The 17,227-nt window shown below is 43.3% G+C and overlaps 1 protein-coding gene across 2 annotated transcripts in view; it reads right to left on the reverse strand.

Annotated features, from left to right (window-relative positions):
• The window catches only part of PAX5 (paired box 5), a 362,503-nt gene that overhangs the window by 71,936 nt on the left and 273,340 nt on the right, over nucleotides 1-17,227 (reverse strand). For both annotated transcript variants that reach the window (XM_054987283.1, XM_054987282.1), the window contains one exon: nucleotides 7,734-7,835. In XM_054987283.1, the coding sequence (XP_054843258.1) occupies nucleotides 7,734-7,835 (102 nt within the window). The remainder of the gene's footprint in view (nucleotides 1-7,733; nucleotides 7,836-17,227) is intronic.

Consider the following 17,227-nt stretch of genomic DNA (forward strand, 5'->3'; position numbering starts at 1 on the left):
TCTTTATTTGAATCCCCACGGAAACTTGTTGGGTTACCTTAGGCCAGTCACACACTACCTCATACGGTTGTTGTGAGGATAAAATGGAGGAGAGAATAATGTAAGTGGCTTTGGGTCCTCATTCAGGAGAAAAATGGGGGTAATATATGAAGAAGCTGAATAAAGATAACAGTGCCGACTCATGCTTGGGAACAGCTACAAGAAATTTATTTCCCTAGAGTTTTGTTATAATGTTCCAGGAAATTATTTATGAAAGAACTGGGGGGGGGGGGCTAATTGCATGGTTTTTCCCAAGCACCACCTTCCTACTCAGCCAGCCAATGCTCACATGAGAACAAACCACAGCATTCAAAGATGCCTTTTGGATATTGTAGGGGTGCATATATCATGGAGATGGCATAGGAAGACACTGTGCCGCTGCCATTCAATGTGAATCGGCCTTTGACCCAATGTTACTTTTGCACCACACCTATTGCAGCGATCCGGCCTCCCTGGTGATAGCTCCCACAACCACACTTGCAACATAGAAAACCACTAATTGGAGAGTCACCAGAACTATACAGTTATGTGGCTTCTCAGGGCCGAACTACACGTTACATCTTCCACATGGTCACCATGGGGACTTGCAGCCATTATAAACCAGCCACAAGATTCCCTTGGGAACTCGATTTAGAAATGCCATGGGGGCTCTATTCTGTTTGAGACTGCAGTGCTGTGGGGAGGAAATCCAACTGCCTTCACCTGCACTGTTTTTCTGACCCTAAATGGTACTGGATAGTGTAATTAGGGGATGTGTGTGCACTGAAAACTTGCTTGTGCAGCCCCCCCCCCCCGGGCCAAATAACTCCAGTAATCTAAGCTCTTTTGCATACAACTGTGAATATTGCCCATGCTGCACCAGGCCCAGATTCCATTTAAGCAAACACTTCAACAGAGGTCAGCCATATGCCCCTGGGATCCTCACAAGAAAGACCAAACAGCATTAGCCATTCTCTGTTGGCTAAAATGTATTTTAGAGCAGTGCTCCCATCTGCAGAAACATCTACCTGGGTAGATGGGATATCATGTCACTTCATTCATTTTCCTTTCACAAGTTCAAAAGGGCTAACACTTTTTTGAATTCTAGTGTACTGTTCTTTTCAAACTGGAGGGTGAGAAACAAAAGCAGGCTGAGAGTCTTTCTCTGAGGGATCACAAAGCTTGGAAGTGGGAAAAGGAGGAACGGGGTAAAGCTCTGGGAGAAGAGGCTCTGGAAGTTTCAAAAGCAAACTAAGAAATGCAGCCTGGTACTAAGACTAATGCTGTATTTGGATAAATGCTAAACAAGAAAAAAAATATATAAACTTGCCTGATGATAACTGATACACAATTCCTGTGTTTTATGTTAGAAAGGGAGAAAGTAGCACGGAGTTACTTTGCAAGTGGAGTCCAAGAAGTACAGTAAATTGAAAAGTTAGTAGTCCCTTTATCAAAGCCTGGGAACCACTGCTCTAGAGTCTAGACCCAATGTGGCAGGAGGGCTGGGGGCAAGTAAGGGTGTGTGTCGGTGTGTGTCTGTGTGTCTGTCTGTGTGTGTGTGTGACATCAGTGACATCATTATGTCACTAGCTCCAGGAATCACCAGTAACTCTATGATAAATGCATGATGTCAAATGCCCATTAAATCCCACTAAATAAATGAGCGGACAGAAAATGTTCTTCTAGCTCTATTGTAGGTAAATTTCCATCTTCCACCTGCTATAAACTTGGTGGTAGAGAGCACTGTCAAGTCATAGCTGACTTATGGTGACCCCTGCCTGAGTGTTCATGGCAAGAGGCTAACAGAGGTGGTTTGCCATTGCCTGCCTCTGCAGCCCTTGTCTTTGTTGGAGTTCTCCCATCCAAGTACTAACCAAGGCTGACCCTGCTTAGCTTCTGAGATCTGACAAGATCAGGCTCACCTGGGCTATCCAAGTCACTATGAACTTATATGAAGCCATTTATATCAAAGAACAAGGCTACAGTCCATTTATACCAGCAAACATGACACAGGGCCAGAATGCAGACTGAATTTAGGATCCCATGTCTAGTTCTCTAGGATGTTTAGCCACCTAGGTCTTCATAGATGGATTCAGATTCAAGTATATCATTCAAATGGCTCCTTCCCTCAGTTGTAATGACTGCCATTGGAGAAGAGGAAGAGGAGGTCACAGCAGGGTTGAAGGGAGGGATGTGTGCTTGCACAGAAGACCCCTGGATGAACAATAATTACAGGTAAGTGCAACCTTGTTTTCATTGTCGGGTCTTCTGTGTAGCCCCACATGGGAGATAAGTGAGCTAACTTACCCTGGAGGAAGGTGTGATGCTCTTCAGTTGAAAAGACTCTTCAAGACAACCTCTGCTTACTGCCCTATCTTGTCTGGAGACTATATCGATGTTAGTGCTTGATGAATGTTAAAGATGTTGACCAGTTGTCCACTTTACAGATGTCAACTAGAATATCTTGCTTGAAAGCTGAAGATGCAGACTGGGTTTGCATCTTGGGCAGGCTGGGCAGGCTGAGACAAAGGACGACTAGGCCTGTAGAAGGCAGGTGAGACTTTTCACGGTGTTTAGTCTTCATTTTTGCTTTTTTCCTCCGTGTAACTGAGAGCCAAGCTACAAGTGACTCCTGACATGAGGTGGACATGTGTCAGGTTCCCGAAAGTTTTGATGGGAAGTGTAGGCATCTTTTCTGACTACTGCTGACAACTCAGCTTCTTCCCAGCCACTGGGAGCTGGAGTTTGCCAAAGGAATTCACATAGTTAGCAACATAAAACCCATCCAACTTGCAGAGTTGGAGGGAGAGTGCCTGCATACCACATACGTTTATTACAAGCAAAGCCCGCTGGTGGCGGGGTGCAGGGAGCTCACTTCTGCCGGCCCAAGGGAGCCCCTGGCAGTTGCTGTCGCTCCAAGCCCCCTTATGCCATTTTGCCAGCAGCTGGCAAAGCTGCCAGCAGCCAGGACAGTTGGGAGCGCTCCCACTGGCGGCGACACAGGAAGCTTCCCGCGCCTCGCATGCCCCGTGACTGCTTCACTCGCCAGGGGAATCTGGAGAGCCAGGCACCAGCGGACAGAGGTGGGCAGGCGGGCGGGCGGCAGGAGAGGTGCTGGGGAGTCGAGGGAGAGAGCTGAGGGCATGCGAGGCGTGGAAAACTTCCTGAGCCTCCCCACCTCCTGCTGGATCTCGCGCTGCTCTCTGGTCCGAGACAGGCCAGGAGGGGAGCAGCAGAGGCCGGAAGGGGTGTCAGGCTTCACTTGTAGCTTAGCTCTGAGGCCGGTGCTTTTGAAATAGAAGGTTCTTTAGAACCAGACTCAGGAGCTGGGTCCATCAGTGGGAGGGACGTTCAAGGCACTCTGGTTCCTTGTTGACGGCTGCTGGATCCAATGAGGTGGAACCTTTAATGACCAGTTTCCACAATGCAGCCTTAAGCCTTGATGCTCTCTCATGGTGTGCTTTCGCCATGAATTGCTTGCATACAATAAACCTTGTGGTGTTGTGTGCTTTGCCTAAACACATCAAGCTTTCGTCATGGTCATCAGATTGGACCGTCTTCATCCCACAGCAGGAGCATTTCTTAAAGAGTGCCTTCAACACCATGGAACCAGAGGCAGCAGTTCGCATAGGAGCGTAGTGGATCCAAGGAGAGGAGAAAAGAACATCCTTCTTCAGTGGCAGCAAATTAACTGAGGGAGGAAGCTGCTCACCTACCTCTTTCTAGATGCTGGGGGAAGCACAGGAAAAGAACGCATGAGAGACTTCACCTCTAGAAGCTTTTGAAATATCTCTAGCAAGCCTGCGTATGCATTGTTCCCATTTGGGTCTGCACCGAAGCCACAGTGACGAACTCTCAGATCCTAGCCAGTCACTCTAACTGCTACACTACACTGGCACACTTGGCAGCATTTTCTTGGAAAATTTTCCATTTTCTTGGAAAATGCTGAGAGGTTCTGAGGGTGGTGCCTGATGAGGATGGAGTTTGGGGAGGACATGACATCACTTCTGGATGCTCTGGATGCTCTTCCATCCTAATTTCTACAGTAAAGACCACATAAACATGGGACAATTCCTAGGGCATCACTACAGAGGTCATTTTTTTTCTTCGGTCTCTCAATTTCTCGAGAGCCAAGGATTGGGGTTTGCCCACTGCAAGTGAGCAAATGGCAAGTCAAGTTATATTCCATCTCCTGATAGGGATTCTGTTTAATCATCATCATCATCATCATCATCATCATAACAACTGCGCTTACATACCATTCTTCTAGACAAATTAGTGCCTCACCCAGAGTGGTGAACAAGTTAGTTTTATTATTATCTCCACAATGCAGCTGGGGAGCTCAGGCTGAGATGTGTGGCTCACCCAGGGCCACCCACTGAGCTCATGGCCATAGTGGGATTTGAACCAGTAGAGTGCTAATTTGCAGCTGAACCTCTTAACCTCTATGCTACAGCAGCTCTCCTCTCCAACCCTTTCTCTCCTGGCTATAGTGCATCAGGTTCCGAGTGAGCAGACTTTCAGTTCTGATGACTGACACAAACCTTGCTTCCAAGTTACCTAGCACATGCATTAAGAAAAGACTTCCTCCATTGATAAATGATAGCTTATCTACATCTATCAACAGTAGCACTACCAGGCTGTTATCGCAAGGTGAAAACATGAAAGAAAAACTTCCTTGTGACCCACTCATTTCTTATCTTGCATGTGAGTTAATAACTTCAGAATTCTACAATTACAGGCTAATTATTAAAGCGTCATAACTGCTTTTTCTTTTTTGTATATGCTTTGAAAATTATTACAGGAGATTGAATACATCTGGAAGTGGGTCTCTGAGAACTGGTGGAATGAGCTCTCCTTGTATAAATGTCAGAACAGAATAATCCAGTCATATCAGAGTACAACCACTGATGTGCGTGTAATAAAGCTGATCTGTCGGCTGTTTCAGAGCCAAATCACAAAAGACTGCATGAATTCATAAGAGGGTTCTGAAACTGGCCCTCTAAATGATAAGAGACAAGAAAGGATCGAGAAGTTATTTGGGATGCTAGTTAGCAGTGCCTAGTTTAAATGAGGAAGAAAGCTTGGGAAGAATTGCAGATAACCTCCATGTTTCTACAGCAGAAAGCTTTTATTAAAGGAAGAGCAGGAGGGATCGTGGCAATCTTTGGGGCTGTGTGTGCTCTTGTGCACAAAGTCTGTTATGTATGGAAATTAGATCAATGGAGCCCAGATCGCTGAAATTCAAACTTAAGTTGTATTTTTTAAAATAGTGTGAATTCTTGAACTCATGCTTACACACAGCAAACTTCCTCAAACAGCAATTTGAGTAGCCCTGGTACCCCAGGGGAAGGGGGGTGAGTGGCTGCTTTTGGCACCAGAAAAGCAGTGTGGTTTGTAAAGCACATAGTTGCTACTGCTCCTGGCTCTGCGCGAACAGAGTTCAGTTTGCCTCTTGGTGCTGGCCTCCACATCCTTGCTCTCGGTTAGCCCTGATTCGGATTGGGGGGGGGGGGGGGAATTTAGATATGGCTGGTAGAACTGCGCCTCTTTTAGGCTTCCTCATACAAAGACTTCCCCATGTCGAAATTTTCAATCTTTTTAAACATTTCAGCCCTTATATTGATCTATTGATCTATTGATGTAAGCATGCTCAAAAAATAAAAATCAGGGTGTTGTAACATCACTGATGATGCCGCTAATGACAACAGCACACTTGCTTGAAATTCCTGATTATTCAATGCACGTGCAGAACAAAATAAACCAACTCCACAACTGCAAAAATTCAAAGGAAGGGCAGACATGCACAAGAACCATACCCAAACTGATTCAGATGCTATGGGTTCAGTTGGCTTTATCATTTGAACAAGGATTGTGGGCGGTTCTGCAGAGAAGTAGTTGACTGCGAGCCAAAACACACGAGAAGAAATACCTAGGTTCAGCACGTGTTCTCTTACCTCAAGGTTTGCCGGGATCTGTAGGTGTCCTGGAAGCTTAAAGTTTAGCATTTACAGAGCAGCAGGAAGGGGAAGGGAAATACAGGCGCCTGTATTTCCCTCCCTGCTGCTCTGTAAATGCTAAACTTTAAGCTTCCAGGACACCTACAGATCCCGGCAAACCTTGAGGTAAGAGAACACGTGCTGAACCTAGGTATTTCTTAACGTGTGTTTTGGCTCTAATTCCAGACTCTCAGTGGCGCTTCTAGACCCTTGCATATTAGCACACCATGCTAAATGCCCAACCACTTTTAAAACTCAGGAAAGTTTCAAAAGCAGTTTGTGATCTCTGTTTTTTTTTTTTGTCTGAAACAATTCTATCCTGTTTCTAAACACAATTCTCAAAGTGGCTTACAAAACATCATACCATAAAATCCACAAAAAAACCAAGAAGAGTGAACATAAAAAAATGTTTAAACTACAGCCCGGGAATGTTAAAACAATCCATCAAAAGGAAAGAAATTCTCTATTGAAAAATGTTTTAATTCAGAATTTCATTTCAGGGCTTTAAATATAAGAACCAGCAAAGCCATCAAAGCTTTTTCAAAACTAGCGAGGTATTTTCCCAGTAATCTGTTCTAGTAACCAACTTTACAGCTACATTTTGAACCTGGACCAACTGAAATTTCTGAACAGTCTTCAAAGGCAGCCCTAAGTAAAATGCACTGCAGTCATCTAACCTGAATGCGACTAGAACATGGACAACCACAGTCACATCTTGCTTTTCCAGAATGGGAGCAGCTGAAGGCCAGCCAGTGGAGAAGAAGGAGTCTCACAACCTGGGAGGCTATATTGTTGACCATCAACACCTCTACCTTGTCTAGATTCCATTTAATTCACATGGCAGGCAAGCAGGCTGCACATTTAAATAAAATATAATCTAATTTGCACTTGCAATGCAATGTTCTCATAGAACCAAGTGCTGGGTGCCTTCAGGAAATGTTGTTACACCTTTTCCACCTCTCCACACCTGCAAAAGTGTTTGGATGCCCTGCCTATGGCAGAGGGCACTCAGTATTTCCAATGCTCCCCCCCCCCCAATTTGAGACACCGTTCCTTCAAAAGCAACCTGGAAGTAGTTGACTTCTCTGAAAAAAGATACAATCAAGAGCAAAGGGGAACATGGAGGAATATTAGGTGATTCAGGGGAGACATTAAATGGCTAAGATCTCATGTGTAAAAAGCCTTGAATAAGATCATTTGCAGGCACCCATATTAAGCAGCATAATTTCAAAGTATGAGATTCTATTAATGGCAAAATTAATTAAAATGATTCACATTACAAAAATTCAGAGAAGCGAGGTAAGCCTCAGATTAACCTTACATGTATTTTATCATGTGTCTCTAAGAGCCATGTGGTAAAGCTACTTCTTTTCCCAGAATATTTTGACTGAATGTTATATTCTCTTACAACCTTATCCACAATTCCAGTTAATCCCACGTACATGGATATAAGTCTCCTACCAACTCTTAACAAGGCTGCATCAGTTTGGGTTCAAATTCTTCATCTTATTTGGGTTATAGATCAATGTGGGAAGATGAAATTATAAAGCAGAGAGAAAGACAGCTGTTTAATTTGCCCTGTTTTGTATCTCCTCTTCCTTTTATTGCCCTAACTCTGTCTGCCTGTGGCATAAAAACAGAACACAAAGGAAGCGCTCGGCTTTGCCGCTAAAAGACTGTTTCTTCTTCTTCTTTTTTTTTTAAATAAAAACTCACCAGGCACCATTCCTGTCAGCGTTGGAGCAGAGTAGCTGCCCTGTCCAGCAGGGGGGACGTGCGGAGGGTATCCAGGGAGGGTTGTGCTTGCCAAATCACGACCTGAAGAATCAAACCAACAAATCACCATGTGAGCATTCACAACCACTAGACATGTTTTTACATTTCCCTTAACACTCAGAACACAGGCCATGCATTTGTCATAACTGTACTGCGAATACCAAAGTGGGATGTTTTTCCCCCAGTCTTGGCTTTGGCAGATGTAAAAAAAAAAATTTCCCTTTCCTTAGAAGCTCCCACAGAATAAGAGCCAGAACAGTGACACAAAGCATCACAAACCAGTTAGCACTACTTTGAACACAAGTTGTGTTCCCAATTTGTCAAATAAACTGATTGCACTTAAAACAGGCGGGGAGGCGGGGATTGTAGAGGCAGAAAATCTGAAGAGCTCTCTAGTAATTAGTTCTATTCAAATAAGCCCAAGAACTGTAGATGGGAATTTGAGACTTCATTGCAAGGATAGATAAGTATGCACAGAAATGTTGTAGATATTCATTTTCAACAAAAGAAATACAGATGATGGAAAAGGTGTTTTCTATTTGGCCAAAAGAGGCCAAATCTTATCTGAGTGCTTCCACCTGTTCAGACTGACATCCTGTGCTTATCTGTGAATGTGTGAAGCATCGTGCGCTTAAATCTCATTTGGCTCCAACATCTTTTTTAAAAAGTAGGATAAATTGTACTATTACATAAGAAGAGTAAAAAATAAAAAATGTAAAGGCAGGGAACTGTTGAGCTTTTTTGCCATTTTCATTCCAGAAAAATAATCCCTTACAGTTTGACAAAGGCTGCCATCTAAATCAAACTTTCTAGTAAGTTAGATCCCAACAAACATTACTTTTAAAAGTGGTGCTTGGATGGGTCAGCTTGAGACTAATTTAGAGATACGATATGGAATATTGTTTGGATGAATTTTAGAGGCTAATAATTTTGAATTGTTGAACTGAAGCGGATTCCAAAGGTCTTTTCTCGCCTCTAACCCTCCCACCTTCCCAAAAGCATTGTCCCGTTATTGTTTATTTTTATGGGGAATGTCTCTGTTTATTTAGTAGGAAAGAATAAAAGAAAATTTAAAACTTATCACAAGTTTTAATATCACAATTTCAATAGTTTTCAGTGCTACCAAAACTGTTTCTTCATACCAATAAACTTATTCTTATAAATAGTACATAATTTCTAAGAAAAAGAATTTCTGAGACTCAATATCTGGAAATAACTTCCTTTGACCTTGTACTCCCCACTGTGAGGGACCCTCTGCAGTCACTTGGCATTGAAAGAAATGAATTTTGCACCCTCTAAAAAGTATGTTCATTAATTACAGAGATAAATAAGGTGGGGCCAGATTCAGAACTTTTAGAACTATGCAGAAATTAGAGAAATGTAAGAGGAGAAGATTTCATCTGAAATAGAGGTATGACGGAGATACCAACTGAATAGTGGGATACAGGAAAAGACTTAATTTCTCCTGTATCCCTTCTCCATTTAGGGCTGCCAGGTTCCATGGTGGAAACACGGGATCCCCCGCTTCCAGCCTCTGCCCCCACCATCAGTCACCTGGCTGGCGGAGAAGTAGTCGGGGGAACAGGCCTCCTGAGCGTGCTCCTAGGGCATCATTATGCCATCCTGGGAGAGCTCCTGTGCTTTGCAGTGGGCCAATTTGTACCCCAAACTGGCCAGCCTGGGGACCAAATCAGCCCACTGAGAAGCACAGGAGCACTCCCAGGCCCAGTGAGATGGTGTCACTTCCCGGAAGTGATGTCATTGTGCTTCCCCAGGAGCACACACGCTCAAAGACAACAAGAAAGATGACTGCAGGGTTCCCCCTCCTACTGGGAGGGTAAGGGTACCTGGCAACCCTACCCACACTATTTCACCCGTCTCTCCTTCTGGCATCTTCCATATCCCCTCCCTCTGCTTCCTTCTTTCCTTTCCACTCATCAGCCAATGTTTATTTTATCTGTTGCCCACTCTTCACCTATATTGTTTATTTCATTTATACCTCAGATGCCGCCCCCCAGTAGGAACCCAAAGTAGCTTGCATCTTTTTCCTCTCCTGCATTTTATCCTTACAACAAACCTGAGTGGTAGATTTGGCTGAGAGACAGAGTGACTGGCCCATGGCCACCGAGCAAGCTTCCATGGCGAGTGAGAATCTGACATTCTAACCACTGCACCACAGTGGCTATTAGCTTTTCCTGCTTTCTTCATTCTGTCAGTCTCTCCCTGGGAAAAGTCTGGCTAAGTTGCAAAAGTTGTGGGGTAGCAAGTTACTCAGGCAAATGTGTGGTGGCCACTGGTGGGCCTGGCCAAGCCAAGTTGTGCAAGTTGTGTGGAAGCTAATTCAATCCTGGGTTGTATCAAAGGGGCCATAGCATTGAAATCGCAGGAGGTCATAGCCCCTCTCTATACTGCTTTGGGCAGGCCACACCTGGAGTATTGTGTGCAGTTCTGGAGGCCTCACTTCAAAAAGGATGCGGACAAAATCGAGAGGGTGCAGAGGAGAGCGAAAAGAATGATCAGGGGTCTGCGGACTGAGCCCTACGAGGAAAGGCTGAGGGCCTTGGGAATGTTTAAGTTTGGAGGAGATTGAGGGGGGACATGATTGCTCTCTTTAAATATTTGAAAGGCTGTCATTTGGAGGAGGGCAAAGAGCTGTTCCAGTTGGCAGCAGAGGGTAGGACGCGAAGCAATGGGCTTAAATTACATGCACAAAGGTACCGGCTGGATATTAGGAAACACTTTTTCATGGTCAGAGTAGTTCAAAAGCGGAATCAGCTGCCTGGGGAGGTAGTGAGCTCCCCCTCACTGGCAGTTTTCAAGAAGAGGCTGGATGAATACTTGTCAGAGATGATTTAGGCTGATCCTGCACTGGGCAGGGGTTGGACTAGATGGTCTGTATGGCCGCTTCCAACTCTATGATGCTATGATTCTATGCTATGCTATGAAGCTGCCACTGGGCCTAGGCGAGTTGTGTGGCATCAAGTTGCAGCCATAGATGCTCCTGGATGAGTTGCTCAAATTTCCTGGTAGAAAGCAAGTTGCCGTGTGGTTGCTGTTGCCTTGCCCCTGATGAGTCCTCCATCCTGAGCAATGGTCTGACTCAGGATAAATCAGTTTTATGTATGTGAATTTGTGGTTCTCCTTCCCCATCTTCAAGTGTTACAGACCCAACAGCATTGTACCACATTTTTAAAAAATAAAATGTGGGTTGGTTCTTAATCTGCAGACAGTACACTTTTAGTGTACTAACCTGCTTGGCTTTTTAAATAAAAAGCTTAGCCAGTTATCACAGTTCATAATGATCTTGAGAGGGAGAAATGTCAGCACTAAAGGGTGTTTTAATCCAGCAGAGCAAGTCATAGCAAAAACCAGCGATGATAAACCTGGACATAATGAAATCAGAAAAAAAATAAACTCCAGATGCAAAATGGTTTTATATGGAATAGAATTCTAATGAATCGACAAACTGATATTTGCTTTGCTATGTTTATGCTACTAAGCTCACTAAGAATAGGACTTCCAGCGCATTACAAAAATAATGACTATAAATTACTCCATACAGGCATACCTATAGTTTCAGAGGCAATCTGCAAGGATAGGCATTAAATCAGACAACCAATCAGCAATGACCTTCGTGCACGGCATGTGCTGTTAGTAACTAGCTGCTACGATGCTGGTGGCTTGACTGAATGTCTTTTTTGAAGGTCTAAGTGACAACTATCCTACACATTTCCCCTCATTTCTGAACTTGTACATTTCACAGGTTATTCAGTATTAGGAAAATAACAATCATAGTATTTTAAAAAATAAAACTAAATTGAACTATAATTTTTTATGAGGTAAAAATTTATTAATAAAAAGACAAGCAAGAAATAGAGGTATGTTGGTAAGTGTCCATTGCACACGTGCTCGGTCACATACACTGACTTCCCATCACTTTCAAAACACAATTTAGGATTCTAGTTTGGGTTTATAAAAACCTTCAGCTGCATGAGTTCATATTACATATTTCAGAAACCATCTTGCATCTTATGCAAGAATAACAAAGAGTGCCTCCTTGATTGTACTGTATGCAATTGTGCTGGGACAGGAGAAGCAATTAAGCATTCTTAGCCATTGTCCAACAATGACAGGACTCTCTTCCCCAAGAACACCATCAAAGGATTGCTGCTGCACAAGTCTTGTAAGCCAGCCAGAGTTAAGCAGCCTCACTGATTTCAGTAGGAGAGTAACTCCACACGGGATTGTATTGTTAGGCATAGGCTGAATTTTCTGATAGGAGAAATTTTTAAATAGTACTCTGCTGCCAATTACAAATTTCCCTACTACCACTTAACCAAATATATTCCAAGACTCCAATCAGAGCGATACAAAAGAAATATGAGTTTTATTATTTCCAAGTAAAGCTCAGATGCACACTCTCCTTAGCTCATATGCATAAAGAACAGTTACATCAGAGAACCTTGTATACCTGAACACTAATTGTTTACAGAATAAAATATCAAAAAGGTTAATACAAACATCTCTTCAGAATTGCATTTTCCCAGAATGCATGGCACTCAACAAGCTTGAGTGACAGGTCAGTCATACAAACATTTCAAAAGCTGAAGCCATACTTTTGTTATGGGTTCCAGACACTTCTGGAAAGCAGCTCTATTATCTTAGTTATAGAATGAAAACAAGAAAAAATGTTTACAGTTGGAAAGGAACTTTCTCACCTACTGTGAGATCGGGCTGACCTGCAGTTTAATTTCGCAAGTGAGGGAGAAAGAATTTGCCACCAAGGCAAGTTTACCTCTTGTGGGGGTGTCTTGCGAGAATGAATGCTCACATATTAATTTTAGAGGAGGGGTCCCCAAAAATCCCTTAACATTTTCTTATTAAAATAAATCTGTCTTGAGTTTGGCTGGACCATACTTGTTTTCCTAATATAGGTATGATGCAGCCAAAGTTAAGTAGTCTTAGGTTGCAGTCCTACTGACAGCTTCCTGGTAATAACCCCCACTGAATGAGACTTACTTTTGAGTAAACCTGCTTTAGGATGGCTCCCAAAAAGTTGCAGTTATTTCAGTGGGAGAGATCTAAGCTCATGTTTAATTGTCATGTTTTAAATCAATGGAAATCAAACGTGCTTTGGATTGTGCCTACGGTTCATTTTTGTTGAGTTTTATTAAACTGCTGTTAATTGCCCTCACCTGTGGGCACAACAAAATTAACATAAGAAAATATAAAGAGCTTTTTATTTTAAAAAATGGTAACCGAAACTGGAATTTAGAAGCTTAGAGGTTTTAATGCCATCCATTTCCACTTAACACCATTTCTATCTATAGTTAAGCTCAACTGTTTAAGGCTCCATTGATCATGATAAACAGCTATGGTCCTTTCATCCACTTGTTAACTCTGTACTAAGGATTTCCAGACCATTTTTTGTATGATGTCAGCAAAATTTGATTTGAAAAAAATAAATTTCGGAAGTTCTGAAGTAGAAGCAGCAATGAATTCTATAACAGTCAGTCTCAGGAATGTGTCATATTCATGCCTACTGGTTTTCAGTATACTAAAGTATCTGCTATATTTTTGGCAAAAGTAAGAAGCCTTATGTTGGGCACAGTCCACCGGGATTTTATCCTGAGCTGGCCATGCTGAAATGAATTAGAGTTCTGCAAATCCTCTTAGTGTCTAGAATAGCTACTCATAAAACAGAATTAGAGGCAAGAGGAAAATCAAGACTGCCATTACTTAATCCACAGACATCACTGATAGTGGCCCTTCTATTAAGGACTTCAAATTTAAATCACCAATGAATGTATTTGAAACTGAAGAACACAAACTCCCTCCAAGGCACAGGATGCGAGACCAGGTTGTGAACCTTAAACTGATGACTGAGAGACCTTTCAGCTGAGTCATCCGAATCAACCCGACTCTCACTCGAAGTTGTCCGGTTCCCCCTAGACATACTTGATCAACCTATGGAAACACAGAGTACAGATCCAAGCCAAACATCACCCTCTACATTTCATGCAATTTCACTTATAGAGTAATCCTGTGTAACAAATGGTCTCATCTGAATATTGGCTTGAGACATTTCTGCTGTCCTTGGGATCTCGGACTTTGACTGGCTATTTAGTAAGCTGTTCCTTGTTGCCTGCATTGTGCTCTATTCTAAAGCAGTTCCTCATGGTCTTTGTCAACACCCTGCAGATTCTTTGAAAATGTATTTGTTGTAAGGAAGACAGAATCCTTGTATTTAGTGAAGACCTCCAAAAATAGATAAAAGAAAAATATCCCCCTCTCTCTACATACACTACTACTTTGCAACCCAATCCAAGACAGACAGTGTGTTTCAGATACCACCACCACCCCTGGAATTATTATAAGCCCTCTAAGGTTGCCAGGCCTTGCGGTTCCAGCAGTGGGAGACTCCAGCAGTGGGGATGGGCAGAAATGTTGTTGTGCGATGTCATTTCTGGCTGGGGGAAAAACAGAAGTGATGCTGCAGTGATGATCTATGGTTTGACCATAGAGATGTGGGTGATTCCCAGAGTGTCACTGAAATATGGTGACATGACTTTCATTTTTTGGGCTAGAAATGAAATCATGGAGTTGCTTGACACTATTTTCCCTTTCCCTCCCCATGCCACCCCACTGTTCATATGAACAGCAGCAGGAATCAAGGGTGATCAGTGGGAAACCCTCCTGCTGGAAACCAATGTGCTGTCCCTAAATCCCTCAGGTGTCTCAAAATGATTTTTCTGTTGGCCTTTACCATGTAATGGAATGTTAATGAAACATTTCAACAGTAGATACAGAAGATCTAGAAAATTAGACATAATATAAGCAAGAGTCTAGCCCTAAAATGGAAAGTATAAACTATGATTCTCTCTCTTATCTCACATTTAGGTAAACAGAAATACCAGAGAGAGAGAGAGAGAGAGAGAGAGGAGAGAGAGAGAGAGAGAGAGAGAGAGAGAGAGAGAGAGAGAGAGAGAGATCCTTCAATCTTTTTCTATTTTGTTGTATTTAGACAGTCTTATAAAACTATTCCCCAGAGGTGGGGTGAGAGTGGGGTATTATTATTTCTGCTTTCTTTTCATTAGGTTGGATCTAGCCTGCAGTTTCACTCAGCTTCACCCAATTCCTCTCCAAACTGCATCCCACATTCCACATGGCTTTGGTACAAGCAGGTCCCATACGTCCCAGCACAGCCTTTGGGAGTGATCCAAAGTCTCTTTTCAACAACAGGAAAGTGGTTGGATTCCCCTATCACATGTTGCCAAGCAGGCCCCCTCTCCTGCTTTAAGGCCTGCCATGAACTGTGTTAAAGTTTCCTGCGTTACTGTTTTACTGCTGCACCAAAGACTGCCCTGCACGTGTGTGTTCTGTTACACGTGTCAGTTTCCTGCCTGCGTGTTAATTACCTTGCTGCTGCAATAGACTGTGTAGTTCCCTGGCTCCATGTTTGGTTAACTGCACAAAGGACTCTCTTCCTGGGCAGCCCTGCCCAGACCTATAGCTGGATTTCCCAGTGTGTTTGGACTTTTATTACAAGTATGCCCCGTGCCTGCATTGCCATCTGCCACGGACCGTGCCTGTTCCCTGCTTTGAACTGTGTTTTATGTGCTGTTCCCCCTGCCTCCATGGAAGCCTGCCTCATATGGGCCCAAGCCGCTGCTGGCAGCCGGGCGCCTGCCGGGGAAACCTCCAGCGAGCCTGGCTAGGCGCTCCCTGGTCAGTTCCCGCCTGGAGCCTCCCGCGAGCCGGTCGCCGAGCTTGCCCTCACTACCGGGCAGCCTGCTATCCAGCCCCAGCTATGCCCAGCCGGCATCCATGTTCTTAGGCAGCCAGAAGACCAAGAGGAAAAGACTGCTTTGGGAAGCCATTTCGGCGAAGCGGGCACACCACGTCCACAGCGAGAGTACCTCGCCCCGCTCTGCATATCTTAGGAGCCGCCCCGGAGAAGGAACTAAGTGCCGACCATCCCAAGCACTTAGAGAATGCATCTCAAAGAAACCTCCGCATTCCAGAGCTGATGACATCAGGGCAAGCCCTGTCCGCTGGAACATCCATTCAGCCCACTCGGATTTCCCCCTCCCTCTTTTGTCCCCTCTTCCTGAGGTGTCACTTATCACAATCTGATTACCAAAGTGGCCCATCCAAGCCATTCAGTAACCCATTAGAACCTTTGTTTTAATCTGTGAGAACCACCAAGTAAAGCACCAGCCCCAGGGTACGTTTTGGGGTATTTAAGCTGGTCTCTCAGACCACACGGTGCTTAGGCCATTCCTATCCAGAACCCCTCGCTGTCCGTCCGTGGTTCCATTGCTGGCATTGGACCACCCTCGCTGTTGTGTCTCTGCTTCGCTTCAGGATAAGTGAGTATTCCCCCTACCATCATTGGGAACCTGCTAATGCGAAAGTCTCTATATTTCCGACTCTGTATTTCTTAGACCTTGTATGCTTTCTTGTATGTATGTGCAAGTTCAGGCTTACGCCACACTATTAGAAAATACACGTATTGGAACCTATTTGTAGTCTGCCTCTTTTTCACTAGAGTGTCTGGAATCGGGACCTCAGTATATATAGGTCAGATCCGCGCTAATTTTAGTTACAGACTGCTAAAGCTAATTCCCCATTATAATAAAGAGCAGTTCTGGTAACACACATTAGATCTAGAGAGTGACATAACTAGAAATCTGGATCAGCAGTTGTTCAATCATACAATTTTAGTCTATAGATTCTGCTGATTGTTTAGAAGAACCACTCAATCTAATATATATCTAATATATATAATGGTCATATGTTCCATAATGGATCTCCCAGACTTGATGAGACTTCTTCTCCAATATAATTTTCAATTAAATTACATTATTTATATTTCAATTTATATTTCAGTTAATGAATTAAATTATAGATATAGATATTTATGATGCAGCATCATTGTTTGAAGCAGGTTACAGGAAAAAAATGTGTGAAGACAGGGTGAAAAACATAAAATACCGACAAATAAAATTGATCCATCCAGTTTTCTCAAAATACCATTTAGATGCCCAGCATTCAAGAGGGATTGCAGTAAGTGAGCAAGTTAAAGAAGTAGGACAGTAATTTTAGTGCAAATGCTTAATTATGAACTCAGGTAACTAATTCTCAGCACCCATGTTTGAAACTTCTGGCCTGAGGGTTGCATTGAAGCTTTGTCAGATCCAATAAATGGCTGATTGTTCTTAAGAGACCACTTAGCTGCAATTTGTGAGCTGTCCCCCCCCCCCCCGCACCACACACACACACTATGTCATAGCAAGGGGTAAGCTTAACACAAGGAAAGCATTTTCAAATAAGATAAATTTGTTATTTGCTGAGTTTTGAAGCAATGAAGACTTTGAGCTTTCAAGAAGATAGTTTGCTACAGCTTGTTTCTGTGAAAAGAAAATGAAGAA

This window comes from Eublepharis macularius, chromosome 8 (assembly GCF_028583425.1).
Source record: "Eublepharis macularius isolate TG4126 chromosome 8, MPM_Emac_v1.0, whole genome shotgun sequence".
Taxonomy (NCBI): Eukaryota; Metazoa; Chordata; class Lepidosauria; order Squamata; family Eublepharidae; genus Eublepharis; species Eublepharis macularius.